Raw genomic sequence first — 21569 nt, 5'->3', positions numbered from 1 at the left:
GTCCTGTGGCTCCAGGGCCACAGGAGGGAAGTTACCAGAACCCAGCAAACCAAACTCCAGCTCCTCTCTCCTCTGGGCCTCCCCAGCATTCCCTGCCTTTGGAATTATCGGCTCCTCTGGGCACATACTCCTATTCTGCAACTCCTCCACTGATGCTGAAATGGCACTATTTAATAAATAATGTCTGTGCCTCACAAAGCATTTCTGGCTTAGCACTTCAGCCCACAAAATCTCCAGGATTAAAGAATTTTTATGCACTCCGGTTTCTCTTCTGCTCAAGCTTTCAAAAAATATATTTACTTTTCTGTAGGAGCTGTGTTTTACTTTATGGCTGAACAGTGATTTTTCATTTTAGACCGACAAGTTTTAGGTGCACCAGAAATGCTGCCAAGTGCAATTACAGGTAACAAATGTGGTTACAACGAGACCAGCAAATGACAGTAATGGACACATTCAGATTTGATCCTACAAGGACAACTTTCTTCCACAGCATTCCTAAAAAGAGTTTATCTATCTATCTATCTATCTATCTATCTATCTATCTATCTATCTATCTATCTATCTATCTATCTATTATCTATCTAAAATCTATTTCTGAGTTCAGATTTACTCCTACTAGGACAACTTTCCTGATTTTAGATATATAGATATATATATATATATATATAAAAACCCCATTTCTGACTTTAGATTTACTCCAGAAGGACAACTTTCTTCCACAGCATTCCTAAAAAAAGATTTTGTCTGTCTGTCTATCTATCTATCTATCTATCTATCTATCTATCTATCTATCTATCTATCTATCTATCTATCTACCTACCTACCTACCTACCTATCTATCTATAATATTTTTCTGACTTTAGATTTACTCCTACTAGGACAACTTTCCAGGATGTTATGTATATATAAAATCCATTTCTGACTTTAGATTTATTCACAGTAGGACAACTCTTCTGGATTTTATATATATATATATATTAAAAAATATATAAAATATAAATATATATATTTAATATAAAAATATATAAAATATGTATTTTATATATGTATATATACATACATATATATATATATATATATATAATCCATTTCTGACTTCAGATTTACTCCTACAGGGACAACTTTCTTCCACAGCATTCCTAGAATATATATATATAAATATATATATATAAAACAACAACAAAAAAATCCATTTCTGACTTTCTAGCCAATCTACTTCAAAGCTTTGCACAACCCTAATGGCAGGTGATTTCCAACAAATAACAAGTTGGCAGAAGCCGGCGGTGGCTGGAGGTGGCTCAGAGGCCCCGACTTGAAAGCATTTCTGGGTCTGTCCCCATCCTGCTCCCGCCCCCAGCAGGAAGGTGAGGGATGATTACACCTCAGCACCAGGTCACTTCTTGCTCTTTTCTTAGTAGCAGGTGCCAAATGTGACAAATGATACGCGGGGGCATTTCGGTGTGAAGTTTTGTCCGCCGGGATCCGAGTGGCAGCAGGAAAACTCATTTATTTCCGGACCTCCAGCTGGATGGGAACCAAGGTCGAAAGGCCAGTGTTTTATCCACCAAAACACTCAGGCTACCTTTAACACCCCAAAGCACGTGAGGACCAGCTATTCTCTCAGCAGTGCTCCCTGCTCCCAAAGTTCCTGGAAACACCAGTAACCTCCGCTGGTCGGGAACACAGGCGGACGCTCCCGGTTAAATAAGTCAGTGGGTACTTGGGGCTATTTGGTTGTTACTCCTGCAGATTTTCCTACTTGGGGGCTATTTTTGAGAGCCCAGAAGTGGGAAGGGAAGAAGTGGAGGAGTGTAATTAAGATCAGGAACAATCCAGAGCGTAGGACGAGGCATTTTCTCCCCCTCGCCTGTTGTTGGGGCCCAGCAATAAGCGGGGAAAACAGGTTAATCCTTTAGCTGGAACTGTAATTGCTTTTTCTCTCAAACAAATGCAGGAATTTCTGCCTCTCCTTGCCGGTCTCTGGTCGATCATAAGGCAGCAGAGCACGGCAGTGTTTGGGTAGATACACATCTCAAACACATCTCAAATAGCTGAGGCACCGCAGCGTGAAACGCGGCCTCTACCTGCGCACACCGAGGGGACCCCGGGAAAAAACTAAACCCATTTGTTGTTCCCTTCCTTCCTCCGTACCCTCCCGATGCATTTTTATTGCTTTTTCATAAAACACTGCTGCAAATAATCAAGCATGACCATTGACATCCACAAGATTGAGTTTTAGGAACCATTAAATGAGCTTGCCCTCTTGGGAAGGTTCTTGCTCAGGTTGGTCTAAAGGTAATTATTCAGCAATTCCTACCTGTGGTTTTACCTTGTTCCTATATAAGTCTCTGAATCTCATACACTAGTAAGGTCACAGTTTCTGTCTCCATAAAACTATACCCTAAACCAACTTAACACAGGACAAATTATGGTGGGTGTGGGAACACACACATAAACACACAGATATGTGTGTATATCCTATGGAAATCTTCACAACTCCACAAATTTTCAGGTTTCATGCATTTAAATCAACACCTGCAAAACTCCTAAAGAAAAAAAAAATCAGATCTCGCTTCGCTCTGAGCCTTTGGAGTTTTTTACTTCATTTATAGCAAGAGCAAAATGCAGCACTGATGTGGAAGGTTAAGGAATTCAGGACTCCAGAGGAAACACTCATCGTGTCATTTGATCAAGCTGAACATCCTGTGATTTTTTAAGGCTGTGCTATAGCAATAAATGGAGGGATATATTTAACCGTGTAAAAAAACCACTAGAAACAACTCTACAAATTACATGTATCAAGTTAATTTTTTTCCAGAGGAAAACTGGAAAATACATTGCCACTGAAATGCTTCACAGCTCGGCGCTAACACCCCACCAGCCTTAACTGAAGCTGCTGAACGTTTCTAGAGTAAGGATTTAAAAAGAGACAAAAAAAAAAAGAAAAAAAAAAAGAGGTCTTTGATTTGTGGAGTTTGGAAAGTCCTTGAGCTAGATTAAACTGCAGTCTTGTGAGACCGAGTATCTCTGTGGGGGCACTTAACAGAAATGCTCAAGAAACTCATGGAAAGCTTCTCTCTACTTACTCATGAAGCTATCAGGGTAAGGATTTGTGAGGACAACTAATTAATTTTCCTTCCCAATTTCTGCCTGACTCGTTAAAACAGGCAGGTTTTGCAATGCTGCCTCCTATTTGTAAGAAACGGGATTTGCTCTTGGAAGCCTTTCCTCCCCGAGCTTCTAATGTAATTGGAATAATACAGTCATGGAATCATGGAATATCCTGAGTTGGAAGGGACCCATCAGGATCAGGGTCCCACTCCTGGCCCTGCATGGGACACCCCAACAATCCCACCCCTGCCCCTGAGAACGTTGTCCAAACATTCAAATAACTTACCTAAAACTGACAGACAAAAACTGAGTCCTTTTTCTCCTTAATTCAACACAATTAAAAGCAAATAAACCAAAAGCAACAGCTAAATCACCACTGCAGTGAGACAAACCATGGCAGCTTTGAAACCAAAATGAATGGCAAGGACCTTCAAGATCATCAACTCCCAACTGCCAACTCACCACTAAACCTTGTTCTCAAGTGCCCATCCACATGTTTTTCCAACACCTCCAAGGATGGGGACTCCACCACTGCCTTGGGCAGCCCCTTCCAATGCCTAATCACCTTTCCTGGGAAAAAATTCTTCCTGATGTCCAACCTGACCCTCCCCTGGCACAGTTTGAGGCCGTTCCCTCTCCTCCTGTCCCTTGTTCCCTGGGAGCAGAGCCCGACCCCTCCTTGCTCCCCCCTCCTGTCAGGGAGTTTTAGAGAGTGAGAAGGTCCCCCCTGAGCCTCCTTTTCTCCAGGCTGAGCCCCCCCAGCTGCTCCTGGGGCTCTGTGGTTTGTATTTCCAAATGATCATCTGGAACAGATTCCGAGACAAAAACTTTTCACCATTTCCTGAAACTGCACCTCGTGCCTGGGAAGCACAATCCTGTTTCGTGGCAAATTCTCTGGTTGCATGACCATGAAAGATAGTTCAACATCTAGGACATCTTCCAAGCCAGGCAGCAGCTCCTGCTTCCAGCCTGACTCCACTCCCCTCCATGCAGGAGTGTTCTGGAAAGGCTGCACGCGCAGCAAGCGACGCGCGTCCTTCCCAATGGGAATCATCTGCGCTGCTCAGCGCTTCCCAGGCAGCTTTTCCTGGAGTTGGAGACAACTCAGTTGAGTGTTGGAATATTAAATGACTCTCAGCTCTCAAATAACAGCAGCCTGCCTTTATTGCTGGCTGTGGCAGGATGAACTCCATTACCAACGAGTGCATCCTCATCTTTGGACCAGGAGCAGGAATCTTGTCATGGTGGGAAATGCTGCTCCAATTAGGACTTGCTTAAATGAGCGTGTCTTATTTGTAGCTGGATCAGATCTCACTATAAGTCACCACATGTTAAAAAATAAAGGTTCTGGCAGGCGTGTTCCCTATTCACACAAAGCTCCAACACTAATTCTGCCATTAAAAAATAATCCCAGAACCGATGTCATTAACAGCCCGATACCACCATTTAACAACAACAAACATCAGGCACAGTTTGCTGGGATCTGAGAAGAACCCCCGTGCCTGAGGTTTTTTTTGTTCAATTCTCCTGCTTCTCAAATCCCTTATTCATCCTGCAGAATTGCTGGGAGTAAATTTGGGTCCTAGAAAATGAACAAACAGGTTTTTAAAGCTGCCAGAGTGACCCACCATGTCTCATGTATTTTGCTGAGAGTTTCAAACCAGCTCCAAAAATCTCACTATGAAGAACATCTAAAAACTTCCATGGACAGTTTTCATTCCATAGTATGCCATCTTACAGAGTTTGAGGAAAGTTAAAGATACCTAAGGAGTAGAGAAACAACCTCTTAACTAGTTCAGTCATTGACAAATCACAGAATCCAGGATGGTTTGGGTCAGAAGAGACCTTAAAGCCCATCCAGTGCCACCCCCTGCCATGGGGAGGGACACCTTCCACTAGCCCAGGTTGCTCCAAGCTCCTCCAACTTGGCCTTGGACACTTTCAGGGATGGGCCAGCCACAGTTTCTCTGGGCAGTTGAATTTAATTAATCCCATGAATTAATGATTATGAATGAACTTCAACTTGGATTCCCACTGCATTTTGGTGGAACAATTCTAAAAACCCAATGAATACCAACATAACAAGCAACTACTAGAAAGAATCAAGGTCTCCATTTCATCATTTTAAACCATTTTTAGGTCCTCCTGTGTCAGGCCCTGGAGTTTTCAGCTGGGTCCAGGGGGAAGGAGTGGGGTAAGACCCAATTTCAAGAAATGCTCCCTTCCACAGAGCTGGTTCGTAATTTTAGGAGCCAAAAGTCCAAATCATTCTCCCTCACACGAGAAATATTAATATCTATACTACAAACAAACAAAATACACGTGAAGGGGCTTGAAAAAAACCACCCAGTTTTCAACTTTGCAACGATTCCTACAAATTAGCACCGTGGCACGAAGCCATGTGGAGACTGCAGGTTCTTGAGGCAGCTTGATCCCACCCTGGCAGATCTGCTCCTCCCGTATCCTGTGACACTGTGGCTCACCCAGAAGCCCTGCCATGATAGGAGCACTGCTGTGCCCCATCTGTCTGGAAAAGGCAACCTACAGATCATCCCTTGCTGTTCTGATCGTCATCGAGGCAGGTGGGGAATTCGGCACCAGCATCCGGGGCTTCCCGTAGTGAAGCAGGAGAGGGGCCCTGCTCCTCCTGTGAGTTTTAGGACCTCCTCAGAGCCAAGGGCAAAATTTGACCCAAAATAATCAGTCTTACAACACTAAGCATTTCTAATCCTCGGTGCTCATGGTGGCAACAACAGCTGAGCAATATCAGGAGCACAGAGACTTCTCCCCTCAGCAGGTCCTCGCGTGGAAGAGTTTTAGCCCCACAAGCAGGTCCTCCTGCCATTCTCCTTCTTACAGAAGAAAAAAACCCCCAGAATAGTCACAAATTAAACACATTTTGCCCTAAAGTCTTTGTGCACAAGGCAGGAGGAGCTGTTAAAGTCAGCACTACCCAGGAGCTAGCTCAGAAAACCCCTTTAATATAAATGTTCTCCGTGACACCGTCAGGCCGAGAATTCGCACTTCCAGGTGTGGCAGCCACCACCTAAACATTATATATCTTATTAAATGACCTCCTAACAATACACACAGACCAAACTACACTACAGAGCCCATCCATTCTGCTCTTCCCCCGGGCTCTAAATGTTGTGGAAGGCGAGTTCCATTTAGACATCGAGTGTGTTCAAAACAAAGCCAGTGGCACTTAAAGAACTTTCAGCTGAGCTGTGCTCTGTCACCTTGAGCCTTAACGTGCCCACACACACAGAGCACATCCTGAACCACCAGCTCAAGAGAATAATGGTTCTGGGGCGAGCTGAGGGACACAAAATAAACTAAAATACATCTCAAAATGCTAATGTTGACGTTACCCCGGCACTTGGATGTTTAAAGACTGCACAAAGTTCCTTAAATGTTTTTCTGAGAAGACTGGAGCAATTCTAATCCTGAGGACAAGATGTGAAAGCTGCCAGAAGGTCCCTTAGGCTGGAAAAGACCCCTAAGATCATCAAGTTCAACTGTAATCTACCATAATAGGAACTCTTTAAGGCTGTGTTTGAGAACAGCTGGCTCAGAGTCAGGCACAAAGACCCACTGAAAAGCAGGAAAACACAGGTAAAATAGGAGCATCTTTAACTGACCTTCTTGAGGATGGAGAAGGCCTTTTGGTGGTGGTAGACACAGCACTGGTGCTCTGACATTTCCACACCTCAAAGATGTGTGTAATGGGAATAATGATGGATGGAAAAGATTAAAGAACCAGAATTGCCTCAAAAGCACCCAAAGAACCAGACCACCACAAAGAGCCAGGGCAAGGAGTTGGGAGACTGGGAGAAACTTTCCTTTACACAAAGGATACTTGTTCATTTGGGTTTGAGTGCATCACTCAAAGCCCAAATGGTAGTTTTGGAAAGAAGTTTAGCTAAGGCACAAAGTCATTCTCTAATGAAAAGACTCACTGCAGGGGAGCAGGTCAGGCAAGGAGGTGGAGACACAACCCAGACTGAGGACTTGGCTCACATCAAGCTCAACAAACATGTGGGACAGGGTGGAAGTAGCTGGATGGCACATTTGAGACCCTCAGCCTGATGAGCTGGCAATGATGTTGTGCCAGAGGCTGAGGCAAGTCTTTAAATAGTTATGGCTCCTCTTTTCTTGTTGGAACTTCCCAGTCTTCCCAGTTGGCATCAATGTCTTATTAAATAGTAAAGATAAAGCAAAACTGGCAGCAGTCTGCCCTCAGCTACTGCCTCACTGCCAAGAGTTGGGACCCTGCTCCCACCTCAGCTGGGGAGAGAGATGGGACAAACAAAGTGTTTTTTACTCAAGAAATGGGATGTTTGCCACCTGACACCCAGCCTACTGCTCCCACCTGCATCTCCTGCACCCCAGCTTTTTATTCTCTCCTTCTGACCGAACAAAAATGATTAGATGATGCTTTCCTGCTCACACCTCACTTTTCTCTCCTTGTTAAAAATCCCCTTTTTTTTTTTGCCTTAAATCACCCACGTTAAAGACTTGAATGTCTCTGTTCCAACCCATTGGCAAACACAGAGGAACAACTCACAGGCCGAGGCTGAGGCTTGAGGATCTCAACAGCTCCAAGGCCTGGCCTGTGAGACACTCAAGGCTTTGAAAAGCTCCATATTAAGAGCAGAAAACCAGCATAAAGTGGGACGAGGCCAGTGCATGTTTGAGAGCTCCAAGCAGCACAAGGCAACTCGTGCTCGGAGGATGTTGGGCATTGTGCTTCATTAGGAAACAAAATATAAGCTTTCCAGTCCATTAGGAATGACTTTAGGAGTGAAAGCACATAAGACGACGACTCACCTCATCAACAATGCACTGCAATAACTGGAGAGGCTGCAATGGGAAGGAGAGAGGGGAAAAAAGTATTAGCCTATATGCAATATCTTTACAGTGGAGTGGAAAGAAAAAATCATTAATGCAATAAAATATAGCAAGATTAATCAACAGCAGCAAACTCTTATAAAAACATTGATGCTCAGGATGTTCTATTATTTCTAATGGTACCTAATCTAATACAGGCAGTTAAAGGTTTGCATTTTCTTCAAAATGCAATTTGCTAAGTTTAAAACAAGGCATTCAAGCATGCAGAGGGAGCAGCCATCAGGAAAAAGAAAAGTGAATTTTTTTCTGAACTCATAAAGCTTACCATTAAAGATCCCTGGTTTTTCTGAATCTGAAAAAAGACAATATGTAATTAGCATGTCATAATCAAAATGACTCACTTGGACACATTATGATCACTGAGAGAAAATTATTGCATCGCTGGTGGCAATTTGTGGGCATGTGTTAACACAATTTACATAATGAAAATACACAAATGTTAATAGCTCGCTTCTCATTTATAGGCGAAAGTCAGCAGAATGTTAATTTCACACAACACTTTTTAGTACCCTCCAGGTTGTATTAGAATAGGAAGAAAAACCATAATCCATTTCAAAAGGCTGTTTACGATTCAGATATAAATAATGTTTTATATTGCTAGATTGTGAACACTGGGCTTAATGTTGCAATCATTGCTAATGTTATGAAGCTCACTCTTTTTAAATTAAAAACCGATTTATTTAAAATTGAAATTAAATCATAGTCAGAAATTAGAATTTTGGATTACTGCCAGGCTCTGCTCACAATCCCTTTTTTTGTGAAGAAAACTTTAATTATGTGGTTGAAGTATCTACTGCTGCTCAGGAAAGCCTTTAATACTCCGCTTTCCCCCAAGTTTCTGATCTATTCCAACCCAGTTTTCCTTCCACTCTCGGTAGAACATCGTGAGAAAGTTTGAGGAACTTTGTATCATTTTAAACAGCAAAGGGAAGACTTTTCTTAGTCGTCTCTGAGCCTTTCTGAATTTATTAACATCCATTTTGCTGTGAAATTCATTCACAGTTTGTAACACTTCTATCAATTACACAGAGCCCCAAAATATCCTGATCCACTTTGGCAAAGCACCTTTTGCTCCCAAAAAGAAACAAAGGCAGAATCCCAACACAAAGAAGGAAACACAAAGCCCGGAGCAGGGACGTCCGCCTGGATTTCGGGACGCTGCTATTCCCAGAATTTCTGTGTGCACACCATTTCTAATGGGTGTGGATAATTAATTACCTCTTTTTCCTCACCAGACACAAAGTTGCTGCCAACCCAAGGCAATCCCAACGCAAACAGAACTCGGTCCTGGGTGAAAATGTTGTCTTCCAACCCCCTTTCCTTGGCTCTCTCCCTTTCCATTTCTCATTCCCATTGTCCAGTGCCATGAGGAGGGATGCTGCTGGGCTGCCATCAGCTTTGGAAGTGCTCTCCCCCAACACCCAGGATCCTCCAGCAACACTTTACAGGTAGCAAAATGCAATATACAGGAGGGGGAAAACCAGCACCAAGAAAAGAGCTGGTGTTAAGCACACCGAGGCTTTTATTAGTGTATTAGCAGCACAGAAACATCAAGTTTCTGAGGATAATTCTATTTTTTCCAAGGAAGAAAATAAAATAATAAACAGACAGAAGCAGCTTGTTATATTTTTAATGGTTAATCTCCATCTATCACAACTCAACAGAATAAATTTGCTGCTTCGCATTATCGCTAATAAGCAAAATATTTCCTGGCTGTAAAAAGCCTTTTTTTTCCCTCCTTCCCTTCCAGATGTTAAATGACAAAATAGACTCAGCTTATTCAACAGGGATGATTTGGAGCTTCTTTACATTAGTGCACACGAAGAGGCGACTCGGATTTTTATCCAAACAGAGCATCGCTCACGTTTCCTCACAGGAAAAATAGGCCTTGTCACAAAAAGGAATAGAGGTGGGGTCATCTAGAGTGGCCCCAACACGGAGATGATTACATCCCATTTCAGACCAAGATTTAAAATATCATTTCTAATAAAAGCCCTGGGTGCTCCCAATGAAAGATGGAGCAGCACGGATCCAAGTGGTGGAGGATTCTCCCTGGGACATGGGAACCCTCAGCTGGAGCCAGGCCCAGCCGTGTCCCTGCTCACACACCCCCCCATCCCAGCCTTTATTACACAGTTCTGAGAGCCACAGATTATTTGGAGATCATCTTCATAAATTTTGCATTAAGGTGGCTGTGCCAGTACCTGGAATTGATTCAAAATGCTTAAGACACTCAATTACTTTTTAACACTGTTACCCCATGTAATGACATATCTGCTATTTCCCTTGCATTTGATGATGCAACATCATTGTAATTGATTCATTTTCTCAATTAAATAAAGCTCCTGAGCTCTCCTCTCTGCAATGCCACCGAGACTCCCCACTTAGATGTATTACCTATTTTCCCTGCCTCAGACATATTGCTCGTGAGGTCACGCTCTGCTCCTCCCTTAACTCCACCAGCAAATGCAACCTTCCAGTCGTATTTTTCAAGTTGGGAGCAGCGATGAACTTTGCTGTATTTATATTAGGCATATTTTTCACTGTTAAAACTCTGTTGTTTACCTTTTTCCAAGCTGCCCATTACTGGGCAGCTTCAGACACCATAAACCAAACCCGACCGCCGACAACTTTACAGTCGCTGCTTCTCCTTTTGCCCACAGTTCAGGAGAAAGGGAAGCAGCCAGTTTTATTGAACATTAAAAACTTTTAAAAGTACTCATCACAACATGTTTTCTCCTTTTTTTGCCTTTTCATGTGCTGCTGGGAGATGAGATGTTCATCTCGAGGGATCCAAATGCAGCGGCCGCAGCTCCAAAGCTGGAGCTCTTGGTGTTGTGTTGTTATCCCACGTGATGCCCAAAAAACTTGGGGATCAGGAAGGAGACTGGCATGGTCGTGTTTTCTTACACTTTCTCTGAAGAATTTTAAATAGTGAAATGGTAGCAGTGACCCAACTGAAAACCCCGAGTGAGAGGAAGACAAAAAAGGGCTCAGAACATATTTTGAGGGGATCAAGGAACACTTTGATGAGCTCCTGGGAACATCCTGCATCCAGCTCTGGGACCCCTCAGCATCAGAAGGATGTGGAGCTGCTGGAGAGAGTCCAGAGGAGGCCACGGAGCTGCTCCAAGGGCTGGAGCCCCTCTGCTCTGGAGCCAGGCTGGGAGAGCTGGGGGGGTTCCCCTGGAGAAGAGAAGGATCCAGGGAGAGCTGAGAGCCACTTCCAGGGCCTAAAGGGGCTCCAGGAGAGCTGGAGAGGGACTGGGGACAGGGGATGGAGGGACAGGACACAAGGAATGGCTTCCCATGCCAGAGGGCAGGGATAGATGGGATATTGGGAAGGAATTCTTCCCTGTGAGGGTGGGGAGGCCCTGGCACAGGTTGCCCAGAGAAGCTGTGGCTGCCCCTGGATCCCTGGAAGTGTCCAAGGCCAGGTTGGATGGGGCTTGGAGCAAACTGGGCTAGGGGAAGGTGCTCCTGCTCATGGCAGGGTGTGGAACAAGATGGGCTTTAAGGCCTTTTCCCAACTGAACCATTCCATGATCTTTCTCATCTCAGAAAAGTCACTTCAAGCCTTTCACCATCAACACCCTCCCTGAGCCATGACAGAAGAACATCCCTAAGTCCTGCCCTGCTCAGCATGGAACACCCATTGCTCAGCAGCTCCTGTGAGCTTCTCACATGCAAGTGAAATATTTGAAATTTGCAGAACTAGATCTTCCATTTGATATTTTTGAACCTGCATTGTATCTGCTGAGTTTTCACTCGCTGCACGTGACAGTTTCTGGTTTGCAGAAGGAGGGCAAATGATGAATAAATCCCTCCCATTCCCAGCCTGATTCCCAGGCCATGGAGTATCAGTGGTATCTGGATAAACCACTCCACAAAGCACACCCTCCAAAAGGTTTTTTTCCAAGGTTGGTTAAAAATGCCAAAGTTTCTCTCCTGCTTCATCTGCCATTTAATGAAAGCCTCTGGTTATGAAAAGCAACTTTTGACAGCCCATCAGGTTCTGTTCCTGTCTCCATGGAGATCCTTTGGCCGGGAAGTGGCTGAGGAGACCTCTACCATCCCTTTCCCATCCTATTCACCAGCACAATCAAGGAAACTCAAATGAATCCACCTCAGGTAACTTGGAGGAGTCACCAGCTACAGCTTTAATTTTCCCTTTTACTCTCTGGAATTAGGACTTGCCCTGGAGCTCTTGTTTGAGAGATTTGCAGGTGACCCAGGGTTAGATCTTCCCATATCAGTTAACAAATTTTCTCTTTACATATATACTGCTTTTCAAGCTACTGGTATTTTTTTTTTTTAATAGAAAAATCCATATACCAACAAATCATACAGTTATGATTTTTAAGGGAGGCTTCACATTCCTTTTCCTAATCCAGGAAACTGTGGATTTGAAAAGTAGATAGGACTTATTTTTAATCTGTACAAACGAGGGTGTAATTTTATGGAAGAGCAGAAACTACAACCATTGTCTCCTCCTGACAAATGCTTTGTCTCTGCCCTGATATAAAAGGAAAAGGAACATGTAAAGGTGCTGATTTCCATGTGGTCTCCACCACCATGGGTTTGACTCTTCCTTTGGAATTAAAACATGATCTTCAGATATATTTTACAAATTCTTGCAAGATTGCAATTGGTTTTACTTCTGCAAGAAGTCAAAGCACCAAACCAGTAAGACTGACCCTCCTAATCTACTCCTGATTTCCTAAACACCCTCCCCATCCCAATCCATGGATTTTGCACGTGGCAAACTTCAACCACTGCCAGGAAACAGACAAAAAAAAGAAGGAAAATTATTTCAAAATAATAAAAAAATAAATAGACAATTCACAACGACCTTAATATTAAATATATTCTCACAATTATATTACGTCGGTTTTCCCCGAGGTCCGCAAACAAATTTATATAAAGAGATTATTTCATCCACCATTGAACTGCAGCCACTTCTCAGAGAAATCTCTTTACCAGAGCTTAGAAACACAATTCAACAAAGTGGGAATGAAAAACTCCCCACTGTTGGAAGGATTGTGGTAACAATAACTACCACCAACAATAACTACCGCCACCAATAACTACCACCACCAACAACTACCACCACCACCAACTACTCCCCTGGAGTAGGACCAGGATGGTCGTGACAACACATTCCTCAGTCAGCAGGAGGGGGGGACAAGCAAGTCTTTGGAAAACCAGTAAATTTAGCAAACTGCTGTTAAAAAGATCTTGGAATCAGAGAATCATTCAGGTTGGAAAAGATCTCTAAGATCACCGAGTCCAACCAGTCCCCCACTAACCCACGTGCCTAGACCTTGTTCCAAGCATCACAGAAAAGGAATAAGCAGAACAAAGGGTGGTCAACCAGAAACCAAATAAAGGTTTAGTTTTAGCCAGCTCTTGCTTCATGTCACCCTTGTTTATCGAGTTTAACAAAATGCCAACCATGATAATAGAGAGGAATAGCAGGAGAACCTGGAAAACTGATCCCAGCTGAGCAGGGATTCAGACACAGGATCTCCCGAGGGTCCCACAAGGATTATTGAATCCAAATCCCCAAAAACTAAAAGGACAAAGACTGTAGGGGGATGTCCAGGGAGGAGGAACAGGCTGAATCACACCAGGTTATCCTTCCCCTCTGTGCCTCAGCCTGGGCATCCCCAGGGAGCTGTGGGACAGCTGGGCAAGTTCAAAATAAAACCACAGCAGGCAAAAATCCAGAGAGATCAAAAGAACTGAGGTCTTCAGACTAAAGACAAAAGCATAACCACCAACCCTGCATCCCTTCTCCAGGTTCTTTCCACACACAACCACCATTATTCCCTGCAGCAAGGAAAACCTTTCCAATAATCAAGCAGAGGAATAAATCATCTAAGGAAACACCTAATACCAGGAGGGTTGAAGAGCAGCAGATGAATATCCATCAGGATTGTCCCTCCTGCTCAACACAGCCCTGCAAGTCCCTTCTGGCTTGAAAAGAAACAGGTCAAATGTCGATTGCTAAACTCTGACACTTCTCTATCCATCTAAAAAAATCCTGGGCTTCCTCTGAAGAGCTGCAAAATCAACTGTGGTCGCTGCAGAGGAGACAATCCCAGCGACAGCTGAAAGGAAATAACCCAAAGCAGTAAAAATCTGGGCATGTGAGTGGAGCTTCCTAAGCCAACTGAGGTGCTGAGAGGGTTGAGGCACCACCCTGTGCAATGAACACCCTCTCCCATGTCCCTGGACTGCCCACAGCGGGTCACATCACGCTCTCTCACGAATTAAAGCCACAGTTCCAAAGGGCTGGCAGAAGAAAGGATGCTTGGGAGGGGGCCTAGACCTCAAAATCATCCACTCTTACTCTGGGCTTTGGGGCTCCTCAGTATTTTGAGCAAACACCACCCTGCAGAGAGAAGAGATGGCCACGTGTGCTCCTACAAGTCCTGTTGAGCGCAGCCCTCGGCCTCTGGCAGAGGAAACCAGCAGTCCCTGGAGGCAGAGCAAACACTGGGATTGCTGTGCCCACCCCCAGCAGTGCCCCACAACCTCAGAGACCTCCAGGAGCAGGCACTGATGTTCCTCCCCACCATCCACTTCTGAGCTCCCACAGCTGCACCCTTGGTCAGGAAACAGGTGAATGGAGCCCAGACCTGCTGCAGCCTTGTCTGGTCACCTCCAGGTCCTGGGACACTCGGGAGGAACCACATCTGCTCCTCATTCCAGCCAAGAGAGCCTGCTCCTGTAGCTGCCTCATCCCTGGAAGTGTCCAAGGTCAGGTTGGACAGGGCTTGGAGCAAACTGGGATAGGGGAAGGGGTCCCTGTCCACGGCACGAGTTTGGAACAAGATGGTTTTTGAGGTCCCTTCCAACCCAAACCACTCCAGGATGATGATAAATGTTCAGTAAATCCAACATTTGCTGATGGTTCACCAACCACACAAACCCATCCACCCACTGAGAGCTCTTCTCCCAGGTTTCAGTTCCCATTCTTCGACAACCACTGCAGGAACCAAAACTGGGAGAGATGCTTCCTTCCAAGCACTCCAGGAATATCTCCCATTCCACAGAAGCACCAACTCACACAAGAAACCCTTCAATAATCACTGAAGAAGTGTCAGTATTTCACAGAAGTCCAGAATGGTTTGGGTTGGGAGGGTCCTTAAAGACCATCTCGTTCCACACGAGACAGAACAAATCCTGGAACACCAGTCACAAAACCCAGGCTGAGCTCTGCTCCCCCAGCCTGCTTGGAATTCTTAGGATTAGAGAGAAAAAAAATACATGTCAGTCTTTCAAGATTCCAAGCTAATAATCCACTCTTAAAACACATGCAGATCATATTAAAACATATAAAATAACTTTTTACTAGTTACCTACATTTCCACACTTGAGCATATTATTAAAATGTCAATTTTACATTAAAAAAAAAAAAAAGAGACAGGAAGATTAAAGTAAATAAATAAAAATTTTCCCTTTATGCTTCAGATTCTGAAAAGATGAATTTTTTTTTAAACTTTCCTAAATTCTCTCCATTTTTCAAACACGAAAACACCTCTGGGAAAACTAAAACTGAATTCAAATTTTACCACAAGTTTCTAATCAGATTTAAGTTCAAACTTAATTCTAAGGAGAAAAAATGTAATAATATAATAAAGGAAAATGTATCTGAAGTATATTATGAGGAATGATTTATATAAAACCTATGTTAAGAAATTAGGAAGCATTTAAAAATAATAGCAGCTGACTTAAATATTGTCAGTGATTTCTGGAATATATCATAAAAGCAAGAAGATTTGCAGAGATCTATCATATTTAGGATATTATACAACAATTTAATTCACTATTTTGGCATTAGCATTTGAACAGTGTTTAATGTCTTTTAAATGGTTCGATGTAATGATAGATCTGGAAGACAAAACATTTCTTTCTTCCTGGGAAACATGCTGCAACCCAGCCTCAATTTATCCCCCTAAAATAAATGAATGCTTAAAGGATGTTTCTGTCAATTGAATAAAAAAAAAAAACAAACCAACAGTAAAATGGTTATTTTACATCCCAACTTAAACTAAGCATTTTTTTGTCTTGACAACCTGCTCCCATTTAAATGAAACCAGGCCAAACGTGGTCAATAGTATGGATTACAGAGAACAAAAAGAACCTTCCACCGTGTTAATACAGGGATCAGAAAGCAGCAACTTCATTTAGAAGCAGGCAATTATTTAGCAAAGATGCAGCAAAGGGAAAATGAATGTTTTCCAGGGAAGCTCCAGCTCCAGGAGCCCTCGGACCCACAATTAAATCCTACGTGAAGAAATCACGGCGAGGGCACGATCTGCTGAGGGGAGGAGGCAAAGAAAACCTTGCAAAAACCCCTCAGCTTTAGGATCAGAAAGAAAATAATAATTATAATAAAAAATAAAAAAATTCAAGGTGTTTTCCTGTTGGAAAAGGGAGCTGTGTCCTGGCTGGGGGCTCGTTGTGCCCCCGGAGCCGCGGGAAGGATTTGCTCCAGCCGAGGATCCGGCCCAGCACACCCGGAATATTCTGCATTGTCTCTCCGCTGCTTTTGAAATGCTGGGATGGGGGAAAAGTACAAACCTTTCCCTGCCAGGAGGAGCTAAAAGCCTTTTTCTCTCTCACTGTGGATTTTTTTTCTTTTCCCCCCACCCCATTTTATTTTCTTAGGAAGCGAAGCGACGGCAAATCTACAGCGCCCGCTCTCCCGGGCTGTAAAATTCCCTGTTATCCACTCCTGTTTCCTTTGCAGTGGGATTTAAGGATTCCTCTTCCTCCAGTGATATGCCATCGTTTCGTGGAACTACCAGGTCTGACAGGATTGCCTCTCCCAGTTCCAGTGCTGGGAAAAGGAAGGGGAAAAAGCTCAGAGTAAAAAAAAAAAACAAAAAACAAAACCAAGTGAAAATCCAACTCTAACTAAATTCTTCCCTGATTTATTCCCATTATTTATCCTGCTGCAAAAATAAACTCTGCATATTACAAAAAGGCCCTTAAATTGAGGTCTCTGGCATTTTGAAACAACTTCTTGGAATCCTTGGCCGATCTATTTTAACAAATATCATCCCCTGCGTCCATCATTTCTCTTGTCTTTTTGATCTCTTTTTCTTCCCCCCCCTCCCCACTTATCACGTTCTTTATTTGAACCAGATTTTTAACAGATAATCTTGCTCGTTATAACAATATCTTGCTTGCATTTTATTCAAATAATTCTTAAAAACAGCTTAAAAAGCCGTTTGGAATAACATCAAGTTCTCCATCAATCACAGGCAGAAATTCCGCTGGCGGTTGTATAAACATCAGATCAACTCCGATGTCTTCAAGGATTTCAGAGTGAACCATAAAAAACTCCATTAACTTCTGACAAAGAATGCAAATTAATCACAACATGGGGTGAAATGAAATTAAAGGCTCTTTTCTAATCAATGACAAGGCAGGATGAAATATTTGGTGGCTCTCTCCGCGTTCCGGCTGCCGGGATGCTCCCGGTTTTTTTTGTTGGTTTTTTTTTTGGTGTTGTTGTTGTTGTTTTTTTTTTTTCTCCCCGGGATGGGAAGGTGTGAGCGGGGGATTCACCCGGGGTGGCTCTTTAGCCCTCCCCATCCCTACAGCGATCTGCTTACAAGTCGCCCAGGCTTCGGAAAACACACTAATCATCCGAATCTCAGGTGCATCCAATTTGTTATTCACACTCTCCCGATGCCAGGGAAAAAAAAAAAAAAGGAAAAAAAAAGCAGGAAAAAAAAAAAAAAAAGCAAAAAGCCTGGCGGAGACAGATGCACCGGGATCCTTAAATGACAGTTTTGGCCTCCGGAAGTGCGATCGCTACAGCAAAATCTAGTACAGCCTCCAGGTGAAATGTCTGGAGCTCCATATGGAGCAGGGAAAATTAACAACAAGATGAAAATCGCTGTAGCAGCGGGGAGCCGGAATTTAACAAAAAAAAAAAAATAAAAAAAAAAATAAAAAAAAAGGGATACGGGGAGAGGGAAAAAAAAAAAGGGGAAAAAAAATTTAAAGATGAGGCAAGAGAAGTAATAAATTAATGGGGTGTGAAAACATTCAAAGCTTTACAATACCGGGGGCAGTGTTTGCTCAGATTTGGGGGGAGCCGTGGGATGGGGAGGGGTTGGAGAGGGGAAAAGGGGGAGCAGTGGGATGGGAAAGGGGAGCAGTGGGAAAGGGATGCAGTGGGATGGGAAAGGGGGATGAAAAGAGAGAGCAGTGGGATGGGAAGGGGAGCAGTGGGAAAGGGATGCAGTGGGATGGGAAAGGGGGATAAAAATAGAGAGCAGTTGGATGGGAAGGGGGATGAAAAGGGGGAGCAGTGGGATGGGAAGGGGTGGAATGGGATAGGAAGGGGAGCAGTGGGATTGGAAAGGGGAGCAGTGAAATGGGAAGGGAGACAGAAAGGGGGAGCAGTGGGATGGGAAAGGGGGAAGCAGGGGAATGGAAAAGGGGAGCAGAGGGATAGAAAACAGTGGAATGGGAAAGGGGAGCAGTGGGAAAGGGGGAGCTGAGGGATGGGAAAGGGGGAGCAGCAAAATGGAAAAGGGAAACAGTGGGATGGGAAGGGGAGCACTGGGATGGGAAGGGGTGGAATAGGAAGGGAAGGGGAGAAGTGGAATGGGAAAGTGGAGCAGCAAAATGGGAAAGGGGAGCAGTGGGATGGAAAAGGGGGAGCAGAGGGATGGAAAAGGGGAGCAGAGGGATGGAAAAGGGGGAGCAGAGGGATGGAAAAGGGGAGCAGAGGGATGGAAAAGGGGGAGCAGAGGGATGGGAGAGGGTGGAATGGGATGGGAAGGGGAGCAGTGGGTTGGGACAAGGTGGAATCGGGAACAGATTTTTATTTTGGTGCTATTTCTTAAAAACAACAACAACAACAACAAAAAACTTCAGGTCATTTTTATCCCATTTATGAAGCCAAGCCTGGAATTGTATTTCTCCAAATGCAAAAGTCTCTTAAATACAGTGGTGTCACCCTGCAGCTGATTAAATCCTCGGCAGCTCAGAGCTGCCCGTTCCTCTGGAATATTTCCCTAATGGATGTGGCTCCTTTTAACGTCCTGCTTTGTATAAAGTTGGACAACAAGCCAAGAATATTTAGTGGGCAATGCTTTTCATGCCTCCTAAATTGCATTATCATTAAACAAGTCATTGCCCCCATCCTGCTTTTATCCAAGACACGGAATTTGAAGCTACCAAACTATTCAGATCTTTGGGGTTCCGACCTCAAATTTAATTAAATATATCATGTGACACCTTTTGGTGTTTTGGCTTGTTTGTTTTTTTTTTTTTTTTTTAATTTTCAGTCCTTGGTGTAAAATCAAATCACATAAATTAAGGTTAAACTTTCAAAAGAAATTCAAACTTAGTTTCCCTACCTTTACATCCCTAAAAAGCTTGATGGACTATGGACCAGCAACTGGAGTTTTTTTTCTTTTTTTTTAATGTTTATATAAAAAAACAACTTTATTCAAGAGTATTTTTGTGTGTGTGTGTGAGCACAGGTACCATTCCTATTACTTTTAATGGTTAGTTAAACAAATCAAGGGGTGAATATGCCCTTAAACACTGAAGTTTGTCCCTACAGAAAATCCTATGAGCAAAAAAAACACACTTCCAAAAGGGAGCTTTACATGATGACCATGCCAGGAAAACCACCAACAGAACAATGAAAACCACATGAAAATTAGATATTTTCTATATTTTAAGGCTTAGAATTTCCTGTGCAAACTTTTTAGGGCGAAAAAGTCTGTTCTGATCGTCACTGTTTGTTATTTCCTTGCTCAGATCGCAGTTAAAGACTGGTTATGGGGATTATATTCTGTATATCGAGACAAAAAAAATTGATAATTAGAGTTAATAATTAGATATTAACTCTAAACACACCCATAAGCAACTTTACTGACAGGAATAGTTGTTTGCACACTTAAATGCTTTCAAAATAAACTTAATTGTGAAGATTAAACGATTCTGTGGCAAATAAGCATCAGCAAAATAAACACTCATAAGAGAAATACCTATAAAAGATGTGGAAAATGAGCAGTGGGAAGTTCTACCATGAAAATATTTTACTTTTATCGTTAAAATATTCGACTAAAGGCCAGAAAATAAAACAATCCCTCTTTAGTCTCCCTGGCATAATGCAGGATCCTGGATTTCCACACTGCAACAATTCCCCCTACAAATCTTATTCATTTAAACTGAATTTATCCACACACCATTTGTCTGTGTCTTAAAAACTGAGAAGAAAGGAAAAAAAAAACAACAAACCACACATTTTTTGCAGCTGCAGCTGCAGGAAATTTCAGGTGTTCTCCTGCACGTGGCCACACTTCCCATTTTCAGAGGGAAGCAACTTCCAACTCATTTAGGGCTAAATTTGAAAATGCACATATGATCAACTTCATTCCTTGATTAACTTCATTCCTTGATTAACTTCATTCCCTGAATAAACCCACTGAAGTGAGGGGGGACTGACTGCAGAATCAGGCCTTTAATAGGGAAATAAATAGATATTTGGACATGAAAAAAAATCCCTATTATTTATCCCCCTAATCAGAGAAGGTTTCTAAGGGTCCTCGTGTCCACCTTAGTAAGCACATGTCTAAAAATCATATTCTTCACATAAAAATCCTCCCGAAAAACCAGTTGCTAGAAAAGCTTAATAGCCACATTTTCAAGTTTCACCTCCTCAACTGTTTTACATTAAAAAAAATATACACAATTTCATGGGCTACTGACTTGCCAAATATTCTTTTACAAACCCGCTCCGTTTTTTAATTAGAACAGCAAAAAACAAAAGCATCTTAAACTTGCAATCGTGTGTTTGCTCCCGGTTCAGGAAGGGATTTTTTTGCCCAAATCCTACGGAATGTCCAGGCTCCAACTTCCCTCCCCACCCTTTGACACTTCCATGAGGGTTATTTGAAATTCTGCCCCCCATCCCTTTGATTTAAGGTCAGAAAATACACGGATGTCGAGCCCCTCATGAGTTCCCCAACGTGGGGAGGACTCTGCAACACAAGAGCTTCTCTTTCAATCCTCTCTTCAAAGGTACATTTAAAATAGAGATAAATTATGCAAAGGATGCTCTATTAATCATGGCAGTCAACATTTTCCAGGGGAGATGAGGAAGTGAAAAATCAAGAGTATTTCCACACATGCAAAACCTTCCCAAAAGTCCCTAAAAAAAAAAAGTGTCAGGAGAATTGGCTTAAAACAGCTTATAAAAATGGGAGAGAGAATGAGTCCCAGCCTATTATTCAATAACCATGTTTGTGAGGCATCTGCATAATCTAACCATGCATAAATTAGTATGTGTATTACAACAGTTATTTGCATAATAATAGCAAGTTAATAGATGCTTAAAGAGCACAGACCAACACCACCTTTAAATCAGACATTGCCTCCAGGCACTGGGATCTGTACAGACCAAGATGCAGAAAACAGTCTTCATAAAACATATGAAAACATCAAAACCACATCCAAATAATTCATTTTAGTCCCTGGACACTTCACTTTTTCTCCCCCTC

At 42.9% G+C, this 21569-nt stretch overlaps 1 protein-coding gene across 3 annotated transcripts in view; it reads right to left on the bottom strand.

The window, feature by feature from the left end:
- The window catches only part of MAP2K5 (mitogen-activated protein kinase kinase 5), a 127388-nt gene that overhangs the window by 26097 nt on the left and 79722 nt on the right, over positions 1–21569 (bottom strand). For all 3 annotated transcript variants that reach the window (XM_051796902.1, XM_051796901.1, XM_051796903.1), the window contains 2 exons: positions 8288–8314; positions 7942–7974 (listed from right to left, as the gene is read on the bottom strand). In XM_051796902.1, coding sequence (XP_051652862.1) covers positions 7942–7974; positions 8288–8314 — 60 coding nt within the window. The remainder of the gene's footprint in view (positions 1–7941; positions 7975–8287; positions 8315–21569) is intronic.

Source organism: Manacus candei, unplaced genomic scaffold (assembly GCF_025592945.1).
Source record: "Manacus candei isolate 608988 ecotype Guabito, Panama unplaced genomic scaffold, ASM2559294v1 h1tg000046l, whole genome shotgun sequence".
Taxonomy (NCBI): Eukaryota; Metazoa; Chordata; class Aves; order Passeriformes; family Pipridae; genus Manacus; species Manacus candei.
The sequence above is the reverse complement of the archived record's forward strand: the minus strand, read 5'-3'. Positions and strand labels throughout refer to the sequence as shown.